This window comes from Labeo rohita, chromosome 7 (genome assembly GCF_022985175.1).
Source record: "Labeo rohita strain BAU-BD-2019 chromosome 7, IGBB_LRoh.1.0, whole genome shotgun sequence".
NCBI lineage: Eukaryota > Metazoa > Chordata > Actinopteri > Cypriniformes > Cyprinidae > Labeo > Labeo rohita.
In genome coordinates this window covers 39,048,242-39,066,800 of record NC_066875.1, presented here as the reverse complement: position 1 = coordinate 39,066,800, position 18,559 = coordinate 39,048,242, and the positions used below count along the sequence as shown (strand labels likewise).

General features: G+C 35.8%; 1 protein-coding gene across 3 annotated transcripts in view; it reads left to right on the top strand.

Annotated features, from left to right (window-relative positions):
* The window catches only part of si:ch73-335l21.1 (insulin receptor substrate 1-B), a 55,490-nt gene extending 43,339 nt beyond the window's left edge, over positions 1–12,151 (top strand). For 2 of the 3 annotated variants that reach the window (XR_007828022.1, XM_051113970.1), the window contains one exon: positions 11,103–12,151. Coding sequence is in view for 1 of the 3 variants with exons in the window: in XM_051113970.1 (XP_050969927.1) it covers positions 11,103–11,110 (8 nt within the window). In the remaining 2 variants the exon portion in view is untranslated. Of the gene's footprint in view, positions 1–8,138; positions 8,458–11,102 lie in introns of all 3 variants that reach the window. The other variant, XR_007828023.1, reaches the window with a different exon arrangement.
* The last annotated feature ends 6,408 nt before the right edge of the window (positions 12,152–18,559 follow it).

The following is an 18,559-nucleotide window of genomic DNA, read 5'->3' as shown; positions in this document are numbered from 1 at the left end:
TTTGTAAATTTGAGGGATTTCATAAATCCACCAAAATGCCATTGAGACTGTTCGGTTAATTAAATGTTAAAGAGTTAATAATTTAGTTCTGAAAAAAAAAAAAAAAGATTGTTTGATTGCACATGGCACTTGTTTTGATATTTTATTAATTTATTAAATTAATATAAGTGTGGCTTCAGTTTCCAAATAGTTTTTAAAAATAAATTCTGTATTTGTTTTTCTTATACAGGAATAATAAAAATAATAATAAATAAATAAATAAATAAACTAATGAATTATTAATTAATTAAAATTAAATTAAAGCAATAAGCCCTAAGAAGCAGTGGTTTACAGTGAATTTATAACAGCTCAGGGGCGTTGATAGGCATTACGTGAAGTAGAGTGTCTAAAACCCCCTTAGCTCTGATAAATTTAGTGTAAACCCCGGCTTCAAGGGGCTTATTGCTTTTATAAAATGGTTATTCCATATACATAGTAAGGTCTCACAAACTAAAACAGAGCAAATAAAGTGTAATGATATTAATAAAAACATTATTCTTCCGCCAAACAATGTTGTGGTTGCAATAAAGTAGTTGCCGAGCAACACACAGACGTAAACAAAGGTGTATGTTTGTAATTTACAACAACTTAGAACGTAGCTTAACCAATCAGAATCAAGGACTGGAACTATTCGTTTTATAATAAAGCAATAAGCCCCAAGAAGCAGTGGTTTACAGTGAATTTATAACAGCTAAGGGGTGTTTTTAGGCACGACGTACTGTAAACCATGGCTTTACGGGGCTTATTGCTTTTATAAAATGGTTATTCCATATACGTAGTAAGGTTTTACAAAATAAAACAGGGTAAATAAAGTGTAATGCTATTAATAAAAACAGTATTCTTCTGCCAGACAATGTAGTTTCTCAGAAACAGTTGTTGTTGCAACAAAGTGGTTGCCGAGCAACAGACAGATGTAAACAAAAATGTTTGTTTGTAATTTACAACAGCTTTGAATGCGGCTCAACCAGTTAGAATCAAGGGCCGGAACTATCCATTTTATAAAAAATAAATAAATAAATAAAAGCCAAATCCAGCCATCCATCTGTTTTATTTTAAGCCGCATGTCCTACGTAGGGTTGCACTGATGCTAGAGCTGGGTAAAAAATATAATTTTTAATCGATTCTCATTTTTACGAAATGATATTGGTTCTTAAATCTCAAGAATCGATTAGTCTAGCCAATTTTCAGTTAGTGAACAGAACGTTGTAGCGCACCTCGCATCCAATAAATCACAATAAGCTTTGTGCTTTGTTACTTTTGATAAGTCTTATGTTGGACATTTTATTGCAGTATTCAAACAATAAATGTGGAGTGACATCATTTTTTATTTTTTTCCCTAAGAAACTTTGGCACGTACTGTACCTGATATATATCCAAAATAATGTATATTGAATTGAAATGGAAATCTAATTGAATTGTGAAATTTGTGTCAAAACCCAGCCATAAGGGGTGCTGAAGCCTATTTCAGCATCTCTAACCATATGCAGGGAAACACCTTGAATGGGGGTCACTGAAATCATGACAAGTCCAAACTCTTTGCCTAATTGCGTGATGGTTGTTAAGCTGACAAATCGGTGAAAAGAAAAGTACAAGTGGCAGAAAGAAGACAGATTGTCTCATTTGTTCATCCCTCATTTAGAGATTAGCCAGTGACGACACAGTTCTTTTCTATTTTGCACATGAATAAATATTTTCCACAGCCTGTTGCCTTATGTGTACGTGTGCTGACCAGACAGGCACTTAGCCACAAGTTCTCACTGAAGCTCTGCAGAATAGGGTTACAGAGTGTAACCTTAAACTTGCAGGGGAAAGGGGGAATGACAGTGAAAAAGAGAGAGCGGAGGATGGTGGGAAGAAAAAATGAGAAGCAAGCGTATATTAATAATTAGTAATTTGATCAGACAGCATTTTGGATCTGTATTTTGGCATGGGTTTTAAGGGTATGTGCTTGTGTGTGTTTATTTAGCTATACTTTGGGGACACACTGAGCTAAATCTGACAAAACCTCCCTCCGGGGTCCTTATTTGGAGAAATGATTAATGTATAAACCAAATCATGTTGTTATTCTAAAAATTCAAAAGCTGTTTGGGTTAGCTTTTAGTAATTTAGATGTGTATAACGCCAAGTAAACTACTGTGTGTGTGTGGACGTGGACAAATTCAGTCCAAAACTGAAGCTCTGAAAGGGCTCAGTCAGCATTGCTCAATAAATGTACCGCTTACTCTTGAGTCCTCTTAATACCCAGAGCAAAACTCTTCCTAACTGTGAGCACACACACACACACACACACACACACACACACACACACACACATACATACACACGTACATATGTTTCTTAGCTGTCTAAAGAAAGTCATGAAGTGCTTCAAGTGGTTTATATAATGCTAATTATAATTACATTATATGGAGGTGAGCCTGAAGAGCTAGAAGACTTTGAAAGGAAGCCACGGCCGAATCTACTAGCATTAACGGATAGCAGATGGCACAATTGCGAAAAACGAAATGTGTTGTGATTGGTTAGCTGTCCCACAGCGTTGCGATTGACGAACAGCTTACACGGTATTTCAGTACTGACACGCCCCTTGTCAAAGAAGCAGGTTCCGTGTACAACTGTTAGCGTAAGCTAGATTAAAGTGATTCTTAATTCTTAAATATGGATATTTTTCTTACAAAAACACATCGATTCACTACAGGAGGTCTTTATTAACCCCCTGGAGCTGTGTGAGGCACACACTGCACACGTCTGTGGCGCATTACTGCTCAGATGCAGAAACTGGAGTAGATCGCAGCTTCGGCATGTGTTTCACCCCCTGTACTGCACACGTCTGCGGCGCGTTACAGCTCTGAAGCGGCCACTCTAGTCAATGCTTGTGTTTATACCCGCCGCGTCCCTACACCCCCCCCAACAATTAGAATTTCCGTGGGTGGGATTTATTTTAAAGATAATCTAATGGGCCGCGCTGTGACATCATTGCATGTGGAAAACAAACGTTGTAGTCCAAAGGAGCCGTTCGTTGTAGTTCTTGAAAAGGGTTTTTTTTAAAAATGAAATATCTCCTTTTGGAGTGGACTTTTTTATGCCCAAAGATACATACCACACACTGAAAAAAGTTCAAAAAGTTCAAAAAGTATAATAGCAGCCCTTTAAAGGTGACATCATAAAATCATACTTTTTCCGTGTTTAAGTGCTATAACCGGGTCCCTGGTGCATCTACCAACCCAGAATATGTGAAAAGGACAACCCAGTAATTTTGTTTTGGTAAACCTTTCTCTGCAAGCCGCTCTAAAGGGGGTACTATTATAATATTACTGCCCCTTAACCCACGGCGCCATCATTTAGTTTTTGCAAGCCAAAACTGTGTACCAGTTCTAACACCATTGCAAAAGTTCAAGCAAAGCATGTTAACTGTTTTGTCTTTGGCTGCTCAGACAAGCACAGAACACTATTTTGAGTCCCAGTCTCAGAGGAGATGAGAGCAGTGGATTTAATGATTTATTTACTGTATATTACACTGGTGCCACGCAGATCTAATATAAACATGTGATTTCTTTCCCAGCTGTTGACCTACACAGACATAACCGAATGTAACTTGTAACTTGTGTGAGTTTGCAACATAAACTTGTGTGAATTTGACAGTTTAAGCACAATAAGACATGAAAGAGAACATAGTTTAATACTTACATGCGGTAACTGCTGCTTTCTGTGAGCATGCTTTGGATGTGTGTGCTCAGAAAACCATATATTAGAAGTTTAAACTAATATGGCTTTTGATGCGATTGACATAATCAAAACCATGTTTTTTGCACAGAGTATCTGATGTATAAACTGTAAGGGCACAGCCCTTCTGGAAAAGGGGGCGGGGAGCAGCAGCTCATTTGCATTTCAAAGGGACATGCACAAAAACGGTGTGTTTCTGTTTCCACTCAAAATAGGCATTTTCAAAATGATATAATAAATGACCCATGGGGTATTTTGAGCTGAAACTTCACAGACACATTGTGGGGGACACCTGAGACTTATATTGCATCTTGTAAAAAGGGGCGTAATAACCTTTAAGCAAATGTTCAGTGAAATTTGGCAGGCAACAAAGGTCCATTGCCAGTAGTGTAGCAAAGTATAACAGTCAGCTCATACTATTTTAAACCAAGCAGCTTTCTGTTGGTTACATTAACCAACTTGAACCTGATGCAAAATCTGTATAGAGAAATCTTTCGCCCTCATGCAAAATTCCTAATAACGTGGATTCCTATTGAAATGGCAGGAATCATGATATTTGATGAGTAAAACTTTCAAGAGAACAGCTTTTTAAATTTATTTTTAACATTATGAATGTCTTTTGTCTCTTTTGATCAGTTTAATGTATCCTTTATGAATAAAAGTATTCATTTCTCTCTTACTGACCCCAAAATTTAGCATTTATATGATTATTGGAAGTCTGTTTTATTAAAATGTGTCTGCGTGTGCTAAATGTGCACTTATCGCAGAGACTGTCTCTCTGAAACAGCGTTGGGTTAAATGTCAGGCCCAAGGGCACAGCATTGAGCAGAACTGAGATCTCAGATCACTCACTTCACAAGAGGCCAAACATGCTGTATGGGATGGGTATGTGATAGATGTAATTTAATTTAAGTGGACTGAATTGAGATATTTAAGATAATTAGACCTTGACATTATTGCTGTGCTGTATTATACAGTATTATGCCCAGAGAAAGAGACATTGATAGACTTTGATTTATGTTGCATGTTTCTGCAAAGACGTTCGCCAAAAGTGGTTGATCCTGAGGAGCGAGGGTACAGATGAGTCAGCAATGCGTGTTTGGTAGTTTAGTGCTCATTGTTGGGTTTTTTCAGTTTTTCACCAGGCTCTGATGGAAAATGGAGACATTTTTTCACATTGATGTGATTAATTGATTGTGCCGTGGACATGAACATATATTCAGAACTACATTCCTGTGAACATTTTGAATTTTTATGAAAAAAATATTAAATAAATGAACATTTAAGGGGTGGAGGATGTGTAAAGCTTTTCTCCAGTGGAGTTCATTTGATTCCTTTTGAAATCACACACATGCTGACTCAAGATGTACTTGTTAACAATTACACACACACAAACGCACTTTAATTAATAAACCCTCATTACTTGAAGGACTTTCCTTCTTTTTACTTTCCTAAAGTCATTCATTTACTCATTCCCTTGATCTATCTTGCTCTTTGTTTCAGTGTTTGATATGTGATTGACTTCAGCCACGTTTTCCAAGAAGACATTCTCCATAAAGTGTGTATGTGTGTGTGTGTGTGTGTGTTGAAGGTTCACAGCTGTTGTTTCATGTCAATGTTGTAAGACCCTACTGAATGGCACACACACATACATACTCCTGAATAAACATATCATTGAGTCACTCAAAACATTTGATGTGAAGCTGGTCAGTGATTGACAACCTCAGGAGATGAAAAGTCTACGTCATTCACACACTCGAGCGTAGGAAAGATTATCATATCACATACTTTCTCACATACAGGCACTCAGAAGCACACATAACTGTCCATACATGCTTTCATACACAGGAGGCATTACTTACTATATGGCAGTATGCTATTTAAGGCCTCTCATCATCAGCTTTTCTTTCTCTGTCAGTTAAAAAGTATAAGTAAATGCCAAGATACCCAGTACATTATTGGTCATTGTAACAGAAGAAGAATGTTTAATTAATTTTTAAATAGAAATACTACTCCAAACGTAATACCTTATACAGTTTTTTGGTAGATTCTAGTAGTTCAGGTTGGTTTGTGTGTTAAAGGAGAAGTTTACTTCCAGTACAAAAATTTAGATAATTTACTCACCCCCTTGTCATCCAAGAGGTTCATGTCTTTCTTTCTTCATTTGTAAAGAAATTATGTTTCTTGAGGAAAACATTTCAGGATTTCTCTCCATATAGTGGACTTCTATGGTGCCTGCGAGTTTAAACTTCCAAAATAAAGTTTAAATGCAGCTTCAGAGGGCTCTAAACGATCCCAGCCAAAGAAAAATGGTTTTATCTAACAAAACGATTGGTTATTTTTCAAAAAATGTACAATTTATTTAGTTTTTAACCTCAAACGCTCGTCTTGTCTATTCTCTGCAATGCGCATGTGAACTCTGTGTAATCTGGGTCAATACAATTAGGGTATGTCGAAAAACTCCCATCTCATTTTCTCCTCCACCTTCAAAATCATCCTACATTGCTGTTTTACCTTTTTTTGCAAAGGGCATTTGATCTACTATGCGTGTTCACTTTGTCAACACTGGGTCGGTACTTCTGCAGCGATGTAGGACGATTTTGAAGTTGGAGGAGAAAATAAGTTGGGAGTTTTTCAACATACCCTAACTGTATTGACCCGGATTATACAGAGTTTGCATGCGCATCACAGAGAAAAAACAAGATGAGCCTTTATTTTTTTTAGGAAATGGCCAATTGTTTAGCTAGATAAGTGCATTTTGGAAGTTTAAACTCGCAGGCACCATAGAAGTCTACTATATGGAGGAGAATTCTGGAATATTTTCCTCAAGAAACATAATTTCTTATCTTAAATTATCTGTACATTTTTGTTCTGGAAGTAAATTTCTCCTTTAAAGGGGTCATCGGATGCCCATTTTCCACAAGTTGATATGATTCTTCAGGGTCTTAATGAAAGGTCTCTAATATACTTTGGTCCAAAATCAGCTCTGCAAAAATCATCTTATTCTGGTCGAGGCTGCTTTAATCGCAAATGAGTTCCGCTCGCCCCGCCCCTCTTTTCTCTCTGTGGAGAGACGAGCCTGTTTACTTTAGCCACATTTAGCTGCGTTTAGCTGCTAGACTTGTTAACTAGCACATTATTAGGAAAGGCGATCGCAAAGATTCATAAAAAAAACTCACTTATACTCACTTCTGCTGTAAGTGAAACTGGATCACAAATGATTCGCACGAACATAGACAGATATATGTAGATCGGGAGGCGCGTTCCCTTCACAAAAAAATTTAATCTACTGCATCTTCAGCGGCTCAGATGTCGGGAGTAAATGAAGACCACTATGTTCATTATTACATCCAGCAACACAACACCTCAAACGGAGATATTCTTGTCTAACTTACATCCCTGCTCCAGCATCAAAACAAAGAGGGCGGACTGTTACAGCTGATCTGAGGTAAAATGCTCATGTCAATCAACTATCGTGGGAGCGGCCTCTGTGGGTGTGACGCCACACCGACAGGCTTCTGAAAATGGCTTAATTTGAAAAAAGGGGATATTATTTTTACAGATTAATTAAAAACCCCTGCATGGATTTCTATCATTATAGGGTAGATTTGTACATACACTGCCAACACACATTAATGTTCAAACATAATGTAAAAGTGAACTTAGCATCCGATGACCCCTTTAACATTAACTCAGTTAATAAACCTCTCTAAAATCAACAAGGCCTCAAAATGCCATCTAGTAATGCCTAAAACATTCGCACACAAACACACGCAGTCTGCAGACGCTCTTGCCGAACTGTACTCATACTCCCACTGTGCTAATGTATGCTGACCCAGACAGACCGATCAAACATAAAACATGTCACAGAGCAGACAGTGAGAGAGGGGGATGAGAGGGAGAGAGATGGTCCCAGAGGCATTGTTAAATTGATCAGTGTACGGATGGCAGGATATGTGATGAAATGAGAGAGATGGATGGATGGATAGATCTGTGGTCTCATCTCATTACGCCTCTTAGTGCAGGAAATGGCTTTCTACCTGCAGCACTGCAGCTGTCATGTCCAAACTAGTGCTGTTAGCATAAATTAGTTAGTGTTGTGATTAGAGGAACTTTTCTTAGTATGCACACTTTCCTGCTTCATCGGCTATTGAAGCACCACCATTGATTATAAACTGAGAAATGTATAGCATTAAAAATCGCAAATTATAGCACAATAAGTAGTATAGTGAAATCTCAATGTTTTGCTTTTGCTGCGGAAAAGGCTAACGTGACTGGTCGCCAGCATGCAACTTGTGTTTTGGATGCTGCATTGCCAAATGTTGGTGTATTGGTGCTCATCCGATTTCTGTCTTCTCCTCTCTCTCTTTCTGATTGAGTCTCTTTGTGTTCTGGTTGGAACGACTTGTTCTGGAGAGACTAAATATAGCTGTGCGCAGTGAGGAGCAGAGGTGGAGGGGGCAACCTTTTTACAATTAGAGGCAAGACTAGAAAATTGAGAGCAACAAGGAAAAGGAACATTGGTCAATTTTCAGGTCATCAATAATAATTTTGTTTACTTCCGTTTGTCAAAACATGTCATGTTTCTTAGTACATCATTTACTACTTAATATAGAAATCACATACTGTTCGAGTTGGCTGATTTTTTTCTTTTTTTTGGTAGCAACAGTTAAGACAAGGATTTGAGTTTGGAAGATGGTACGTACATAACCTCTTCCATTAATCTACATAAGATATTAAAAGATAAAAACTTTATATAGAGTGGGTGTGGCAAATGTGTGGTTGTTAAATATTAAATGCTGTGTAATCGCTCTGCTAGTAATATAGTGATAGACCATTATATTAGCCAAGCTGATTCAGTTATTTGGAGAATTTTGAGATTATCAGCATTTGCTAATAACTGTTTAGTGACCAATTAACACACTGTAAAATCTACTGGGATCCTCAGTAGGTGCTACATGTCTTCTGTTTTTATTTTTAGTTAATTAGGAGTGAATACTATGAAAACAAAATGTTAATTTAATTAAAAATTTAGTGTATTTGCAATTGATCATTCAACTAACATTGGTAAATGTCTGTTGAAAAATCAGACATACACCAGTCTCCAAATATGTACACTGCCGTTCAAAAGTTTGAGATCAGTACGATTTTTAAAGACGTCTCTAATGCTTATCAAAGTTCTGTTTATTTGATTAAAAATATAGAAAAACGGTAATATTATGAAATATTATTGCAATTTAAAATAACCATTTTCTATTTGAATATACTTTAAAATATAATTAATTTCTGTGATGCAAAGCTGAATTTTCATCAGCCATCACTCCAGTCACTCTATATAATCATTCTAATATGCTGATGTATTATCAGTGTTGGAAACAGTTGTGCTGCTTAATATTTTTTTGCAACCTGTGATACTTTATTCAGGATTCTTAGAAATAGAAATAGAAATACTGTATCTTAAATCAATTTAGCACATCCTTGCTGAATAAAAGTATTAATTTCTTTCAAAGAAAGAAAGAGAAAAATTACTGACCCCAACGGTAGTGTACATTGTTACAAAAGAGTTCTATTTAACTTTTATTCATCAGAGGATCCTAAAAAAAAGTATCACAGTTTCCAAAAAAAAAAGTATTAAGCAGCACAACTGTTTCCAGCACTGATAATAAATCAGCATATTAAAATGATTTCTGAAGGATCATGTGACACTGAAGGCTGGAGTAATGATGTTGAAAATTCAGCTTTGCAACACAGAAATAAATTCTGTTTTAAAGTGTATTAAAATAGAAAACTGTTATTTTAAATTGCAATAATATTTCATAATATTACAGTTTTTTTCTGTATTTTGGATCAAATAGATACAGCCTTGATAAGCATAAGAAACATTTAAAAAAACATTAAAAATCATGCTGGTCCAAAACTTTTGAACGGCAGTGTATAATATAATAATATAATGACATATATGTAATTTTCGCTTTCGGCAGTTGTAAGAAACCAGGTATATTGCAAAATTTGTATTGTGTCTGGTAAAGAGCCTGGTTGGTTCAGGACCAACATATTTATTATATTTTTATATTTATTATATTTATTCACATTATTTTGTATATTTATTCACAGGCTGGCACTTTTATCTAAAGGCTTTATATGAATAGTTCATTTGCAGTATCAGATAACTCCATTTTTAACCATTTTCACTGTATACAAATACAGCTGACTAACACAATAAAACACAAGAAAATCATGATAACATCATAAAAAAAACTGAATTTTTGAGAATTAAAAAAAAACTGTGTTTTTGCAAATAATATATATATATTAAAAGCACACATTGGTTTATTTTGTATGTTCCCTTAGAGACAAAACCAAAAGCTATCAGACCACTTAAAGCGGTACATTTAGTCCTTTCAAATGTTCAGTGTTCCCTCTAAATTAGTTGCTGTCTCTGTTGAGTGTGTTTATCCAAATGACTCTGACTCTTCACAAATAGCCCAATAATGAATGGAAATGAAAGGATGTTGGGCAGAGGAGAGGTTGAGACTAGCTCATCTTTGTTTTAATGAATAAAGGCCATTTGTTGTTCTGCAGTGATTGTTTTTTTTATGCCGGGAGCCACGTTTGCAGACCAACTGGTGACGCACATTGGATTGATTAAGTGATTTAGACCCGCGTATTTTGTCATATGCATGCATGTATGCATTAAACCTACTTGTGACTTAAGTGTGACCTTATTCACCTCTCAAAATGCATTTACATTTCCACGGCAATATGGTCTTATTATACATCATCGTGACATTAAGTCTATTTAACCCTGTACAACTCAATGCCATGATGCATATGCAAATAGTTATTTGGATAAGAACAGCTGCAATAGAACATAACTATTGATTTTCTTGCAATTGCACAAATCATTGAACATTGTGAGGTAACAAGACCTTTCAGCTAAAGTATCAGTTTGCCTTATTCTTAGAATGCAGATTCATTCATGCCTGACTAGAAAAAAAATCTTTAACTTTTCAGGATTATTCTTGAAACTGGTCAGGTTTATTATTGTTAACTAAAACTAAAACCATAAAAAAAATAAATCACTTCTTGAAATAAATTAAACATTACCTGATATAAAATAAAATTAAATGAAATTAATAAAATAAGCTAAAACCTAAAAATTCATAGAAATTGATGGAGAAAAACAATATAATTATTAAAAGTTTAACTAAAATTAAATGAAAATTTAAAAAATAAAATTAATTCAAAATAATATAAATAATTGTAATAGTATAAAAAATGATACTAGAAATGAACACTAACCACTATTATAATTTTCAACATCTAATTTTTGTCTTTTTCAGAATGTTGATTCCGCAACAGTATGGAATTCTGGGAAACGGAACGCCGGCGCTCTCCCGTGCACCTGCAGAGCAGAAACACAGAGTAAGGTGTGTGCACAAAGCCCAGCAGACCTTGCAAGCACTTTCGAAAGACTTCTGCAGTGACTGGTTGCTGCAACCAGTGGGAAAATGTGCCAAACGAGAAGAGCAACAACTGCCTGTGCTCTCCAGACTCTCAAAAGACAAGCACACTAACCAATCAGTGGTGGAGAATGAAGACAATGGAGCTAATGACAATGACCTTTGACCTTCAACAGAAACTTGAACAGCTAATGTCCAGTATTCACAAAAAGGACTGAATGATTCACAATTGTTGAACATATTATGTGTACACAAAAAGTGCCTCGTTTTGATTGTCGCTTTCTGAATATAGACTTTGAATTGTTCAGGCATTGACTGGCGTGCTTGAAAAAAGTAATTCTTTTATGTAAAAAACGTAACTGGTACAGAAGGTAAAATCGTCAGGTTGTGACTGTATCAGAAACGCTGATGGTACTGCTTCCGATGATAATGTTGAAGATAAAGTAATTATGAATCTCACATGGTGTTCATCATTGTGTTTAGCTAACCTAGCATCACACAGATGTGTTGACTGACTAGTTCGTCCTCCCCGTTCCTAGTGTCGTTCTCCACCCCCTTCGCCCCATGCGTGACATGTTCAAGCCTTGCGTTAGTACTTAAGTGCCTGTCTCTTTTCAGCCTATCGTCCTTCTGCTCTCTTCACAGTAGCGTCCTGAAAGGAACCAGTAACAGACATTTGGCTCAGTGACATCTAAGCATCTATTTTTACTCTATGGGTGGGGTGCTTCTGTGATGGTGTCCTGCGGTAGCTTACCTCCACTGGCACGCAAGGATGCTAGCTGACCCAATCCACACTGGACTGTACCAATGATAGTCCAGAATGGGGGTGTGTATAGGATATAATTTGGAATTCGTCCCCACACGCTGTATCACAGTGACACCCATTGCTGGCCAACAGTGGTAAAATAAAAATAGGAGTGTTAAAAACATACTTCTCTCATGTATTTATTTATTTATTTTTTGCTTTTTATTATGATGAATATGTGAGTAAATGATGTCAGAATTTAAATTTTCATGTGAACTATTCTTTCAAGAAATTATTCTTAATGATACTTCACCTTATCTGCCTCTGACAGATGTCTGTGATTGAAATTAGTATTTATGATATTCAATGTGTGACAGTTGTGTTTGCACTAGTGTGTGTGTATATATGTTTGTTCCTGGCTCTTTGTTGAACTGTTTCAGGATGTTCCATCCTGACGTGAGATTGCTTGGATACAAACGTAACAAATATTGTTTATTGGATCCAGACTGAGATGGTCGAACACACGGAACAACCTGTAATACAAAAACACTGATCATAACCAGTTGCTCCTTTTAATAGAAGGGGAATCCTGCATAATGATCATTCAAACCCTATAGGATCTTAGTTATAAATTACACATTTCAACAATGAGGCCACAGGTTAATCACGTCATGCCAAAGGGCAATACCGAAGTTAATAGTTGTTTATTCCAAATACATTCAGAACACATGTTTTCAATATCACAGAAGCCTTTAAGAGGTTGGAGTTACAAGGCAAAATGTGTTGACCTTTATTAAAGGGATAGTTTATCCAAACAGGATAATATTTTGAAAAAGATGAGATGCAGATCATCTCTGCAAACAACGTTTGAAACATTTTCCAAAATATCTTCTGTTGTGTTCCATAAGAAAAAAAAAAGATATATTTGTAAAAAAAAAAAATAATAATTATATATTATATATTATACATATTTGACCCTGGACAACAAAACCAGTTATAAGGGTCAATTTTTTGAAATTGAGATTTATACATCATCTGAAAGCTGAATAAAAAAGCTTTTCCTCTGATTTTGGTTTGTTAGGATAGGAAAATATTTGGCCTGAGGGTGCAAAAAAATTATGTTTTGATATATTTATGGTAGGAAATATACAAAATATCTACATGGAACATGATCTTTACTTAATATCTTAAAAGAAAAATTTATAGTCTTGACCCATACAATGTATTGCTGGCTATTGCCACAAATATACCTGTGCTACTTACAACTGGTTTTGTGGTCCAGGGTCATATAGGTTTGGACTGGAAGGGCACGAGGGTGAGTAAATAGCGACAAAATGTTCACTTTTGGGTGAACTATCCCTTTAATCTTACTAACCAAAACAGGATATAAACAGGATGTAACTGAATTGTGAAGCTTTTAAATATATCATCAGGATTTGCTCTATTTGAACAGTCAAGAACAAAAAAAAAGAAAAAATAAGAAGTGAAAACACAAAAAGAACAGAAAAAACTCATATAATCATACATTTATATAGGCACATACAACGTTCTAAGGGATTGTTATGAAAACCCACCTTTTGGAACCTTGATCTTTTTACAGCGGTGCGTATTTTAACCAATCACACACGATTGTGTTGAGCTTATGAGCGTAAAGGCCAATCAGCAGCTTTCAGATGAGTCATCGCTGAAACACGAGTTTCGTTCAGTGCCCGACTGCTGAGGCGAATTCTCTTCTTAATAAACAACGAAGTGAAGATGTATGTACAACGTAAGTAGACATTCATTCATCATACTGTGTATACAGCTTCACTGATTATAACGGGAGTGTTTTTGAGAGAGTTTAAACTCACTAGACGAAGTCTGTGATTGTTTCAAAATGTAAATGTTCGTTGCTCTGTTTATGTATCGCTGTTTGAATAACCGCGGGAGCGAAGCGTCGTAATTAGTGCCTAAAAAGGTGTTTTTTTTTTTTTTTTAATCAAAATTCAAATTCAGTCGATAATTTATGACATGACACGGTATCCCTGCTGATAAAAACACACACAGAAATTATAATGGTTTCCCCTACAAATACCAATCATTACAAACATTACAAACCGTCAACTATTAACTGGAGTGTGTTTTTGGGACATACTCCATTAAGATTTAGTGGATTTAACAACCCTTACGAAAAAAGAAGTTTATTGAAGTGTGTTATTAGTATACTTCTTTTAAACTAAAAATAGGAAAGTATACTTTCAGTCTACTTTTTATGTACTTCTCAGAAATGTGCTTTATATACTTATCAGAAATATACTTAAAATTACATTTAAGTATACTTGATTTATACTTAGAAAAAGTCGAAATATATTTGAGCTATACTTGTGCTCTGAGAATCCGTGTTTTCATTTTTATACATGAGAGATGCTATTACAACTTCTGTACAAAATTTCCAAAACACAAGTAAAGAAGAAACCAAAACCGATGCTTCCAAACTGTAAAAAATGCAAATACATATTTTCCATTTTATGAAACATTTTGTCTTAAATACTAAAAAATGCTATTTTCTTGAAACTAAAAACCCTTGTCAGACCAAGAAAATTATGCAAATGTTGTCCCAACTAGTCAAACACAGTTGTCTGAGCAAAGAATTTCATATTGTTGAAATTTTAAGGCTTTGTAAGTTCCCAGCATGCATTGCAGCATGAATAAATTATCCAGTTACTGTTATAGGATTATTGTTTTGCTGTTTGCTGACTTCATTTTAACTTTGTTGTTGTTGTTTTGTCATTATTGTTAGTTATTTGTTGTACTGTGACGTACAGATCTAATCTTTTTAATATTTGCTGATTGCCACCGTTCTTGAGGTGTGTGTTGAGTTTTGAGGCCTAGATACTTTCAACCACTTATATCCATTCCCTGGATAGCTTAATATTGTAAAATGTTTTGCAAACAAAGTAAATATTAGACTAAGTTATTCATAAAGATTTATATGGTCAGATATTCATATAACAAAATATATACAAATTAATATCTAAATTCACTTTTAAAAAAAAACTTATGAGTATACTTACAGTATAAAACTACTAAACTAGTAGTTTACTGAGTCTATACTTCAAAGTGTACTAAAAGTGCATAAAAAAGTATTTAATTAGTAAACTATCAGTATACCTATCAGTTCACTTTTACTATACTTGCAGTACAAATTGGAAACGTAGATGTAAACTAGTTGTGTACTCAAAGTTTACTACTATTATACTTAAAGTATACTTAAAAGTATACTTTTATATACTAGAAAGTGGGCCAATTTAGTCCCAAGGAGTATTAAAGTAGTACACTGAAAAGTATACTACTATTATGCTGATATTTGTATACTTACTACATAAAGTATACTTAAAAATATACTTGAACTTTACTTAAGTATACTTAATAAAAATAAACTTGAAGTATACTACTTTTTGGTAAGGGAAGCCACCAATAGAAGGCGACAGATTTCCTGTAGAAACCCACAGGGACCATTACAGTTTCCATTGTTTCCATACAGTTACGTTTGTGACGTACTGTATATTTTTCAATTGTGATTTAATTTTTAATTAATTTTATCTCACAGTTGGCTTTTTCATTTTTTTGTTCTGAGGTGGAACCAGCTTCCATAGTAGGCTATGTGTCCTGCCATGCATTCAGTGTCGTCTCGATACACAGAAAGACTTGTAACAGTATATCTGGCTATACATCTATGAATAGCAATCTGTCTAGCTTTACTCAGAGCTCATAGATACAGAGTCTTAAGGGTCATTCCACAAATTTTTCATGCACATTTCACCAGCACAAAAGAGATCTTTATGTGAAAGGTCTGGTTTCAACTTGTTGTGCGCACACACTGACATCGGTAGAAGGCTGTGCGCCTAGGATTGGAAGTGAGGGTACATTCATGGGTGGCCTATTACCACAGGAGTACTAGCATTATTCAGAACACAAAGTGTCCCTGGGACAAGGTGAATTAAACCTCAAACTCTGTGCACTAAGAAACACTTGCTATGCAACAGCATTTTATATTCTTGCACACATCAGCAGCATGTGCAGGAAAAACCTGATGGCCTTTGCTCTGAGGACACAAACTCTCTCACCTACAGGACAAACACAAAAAGGAAGGTGTGCTCCACCCATGACCTGCTTGTAATCTACACGTGTCTAAGTTTTACCATCTGGTCCCCAGGGTCTGTGGCTCAGCACAAAGCTGAAGACTGCAGGAAAGAAATGTGTGAGTCTTTTGAACTTTTGACATGAAAAGAAGTGACAAAAATGATGTTAAAAAGCTGAATCTATCAGCGGCTGGCAGCCATAGTTATGTATCTGGCAGCAGCAGATATGTGTGTGCGTGTGCGCTTTAGGGCTCTTTTAACTCTGATAAACAGGGTTTCTGCAGGTCTTAAAAAGTCTTAATTCGCCCTTCCACAAAAGGTCTTAAATCGGAGCACAAACTTCTAACTTCATAAAGTCATGACATGTTTCATTAAATATTGCATGCACTGTAAAAAATCGAATAGCTTCCTTAGGATTTTTGTTTTTCAGTACAAATATCTAAAGATCCTTAAATAAGAAAACATATGAAGCCTTGTTCACTAAGAAACTGAACAAAAAAAGTGAGTTTATGCTTAAAACAAGAACAAATTTGTCTCAGTGGGGTATAAAAACATGTTTTCCATTTGAACTAAAAACTAATTTGAACTAAAAACTAAAAACTGAACTCATTAGCAGATTTGTTTTTGTTTAAATCAATGCTTTCATAAACCTGCAGAAACCCTGGATAAAGTAACTGGCCATGTAACCTTTTACAGGTTAATTATGGTAATGCTGAAAATAAGACATTTTTTAAAAATGAAACAAGATTCTTAGTAAATGTGTGAATTTTTTTCTATATGTTCATTTTACAGTGTCATTTTGGATTAAACTGGATTCAACATAACACAAAATCAAGCCTTATGCTTGTTTTACCATATTTCGTTACTTTATTAGGCTATGCAGGCTACTGGATAATGTTAACCAAACAACCACATAATCATTGTTTCGGAAAACTGCATTTGGCTCTGGCACCCAGTTTTTTACGATCCAGTTCCCAATGTATAAATAAAGTCCCACCCTACCTACGCTACCAGTCAAAAGTCAAAAACAGCCAGCCTCTTCTGCTCACCAAGCCTGCATTTATTTAAAGATCTATTATTTGGCATTCTTTGCCTTTATTGAGACAGGACAGATCAGAATTGTTAGGAAATGAAGTGGGAGTGGGATCAGGAAAGGTTCTCGAGTTGGGATTCGAACACGGGTCACCCAAAACGCAATGGCACTGTACGTCAGCACACTGCCCACAAGGCTATCAGCGCCAACAAGCATGCATTTATCTGATCCAAAGTACAGCAAAAATTCTAAAATATTTTTTACTATTTAAAATAACTGTTTTCTATTTAAATATATATTAAAAGTAATTTATTCCTGTGATCAAAGCTAAATTTTCAGCATCATTACTTCAGTCTTCAGTGTCACATGATCCTTCAGAAATCATTCTAATATGCTGATTTATGACATTTTATTATTATTATTAGCAATATTTAAAACAGTTGAGTACATTTTTTTCCAGGATTCTTTGATGAATAGAAATATCCAAAGATCAGCATTTCTGAAATAAAAAGCTTTTGTAACATTATACAATTCAAAAGCTTACAAAATACACTCTTACAGCTGAGCTGTACAGCAGGAAGTCTTCCTGCTTTATTACTTCCCTTCTGGCTCAGCAAGGCAGGAAGGCCAGTAAGTATGTGTACATGAAAGAGAGTGACACAATACTAGTGTTGGTTATCACAAGCTAATTCTGTATATGTTCTTCTTTCTAACAGTCCTTTACTTCTCCTCACAGATTTAAATGTGGCACCGTTGTAGTCACTAATGTGTTTAATCCATGAGCCTCATTGATCGCTCAGTCGTTTGAGTGGAAGGTCCAACCAAAGTTCAGCAGACGCAGGTCGATGGGGAACAGTAGTTTTGCTGTGTGTACTCATCGCCCACAGCATGGAGGGTAATTATGTTTTAATGCATTTTAATACCCTGTCATTACCGCTAAACAAAAACAGCTTGTTTTCTGACCCTTTTCTCTTGCCAGTTTTCTTCACTCCATATATCTCTATCTTCCATTCGTCAAAGAAATGTGGCCATATTTAGCATGTTTATATGTTAGTAAAACTGGCTCTTAGACAGAGCGAGACTAGTCAGACTGAGGTTTCTTTTGAAGCTCCGATGAAATTTGGAAGTTCTTTCCTAGTGCTTGAGACCGAAGCTATCAGAAGTTGGCTTCACATCCGAACAAAAAGGCTCCCTGTACCCTAGCAGCACCCTAAGACTTGCCGTACAGAGTGTGAATAGCAGAGCGGTGAGAGAGCGGGGAGGGGTCACGTCACTGCGGGGCCTCTATATTTTATTTTCCCCAAGAGCTGCCTGAGAACCCACAGACACATGCTACAGAATTCCCCCGCAGCCCTAGAGAGAAAGAGGGAGGGACGGAGGGAGGGAATCAAAGAGACTTGGGTGAGAAAACGACAGAATGCAACGTGTTCACACACTC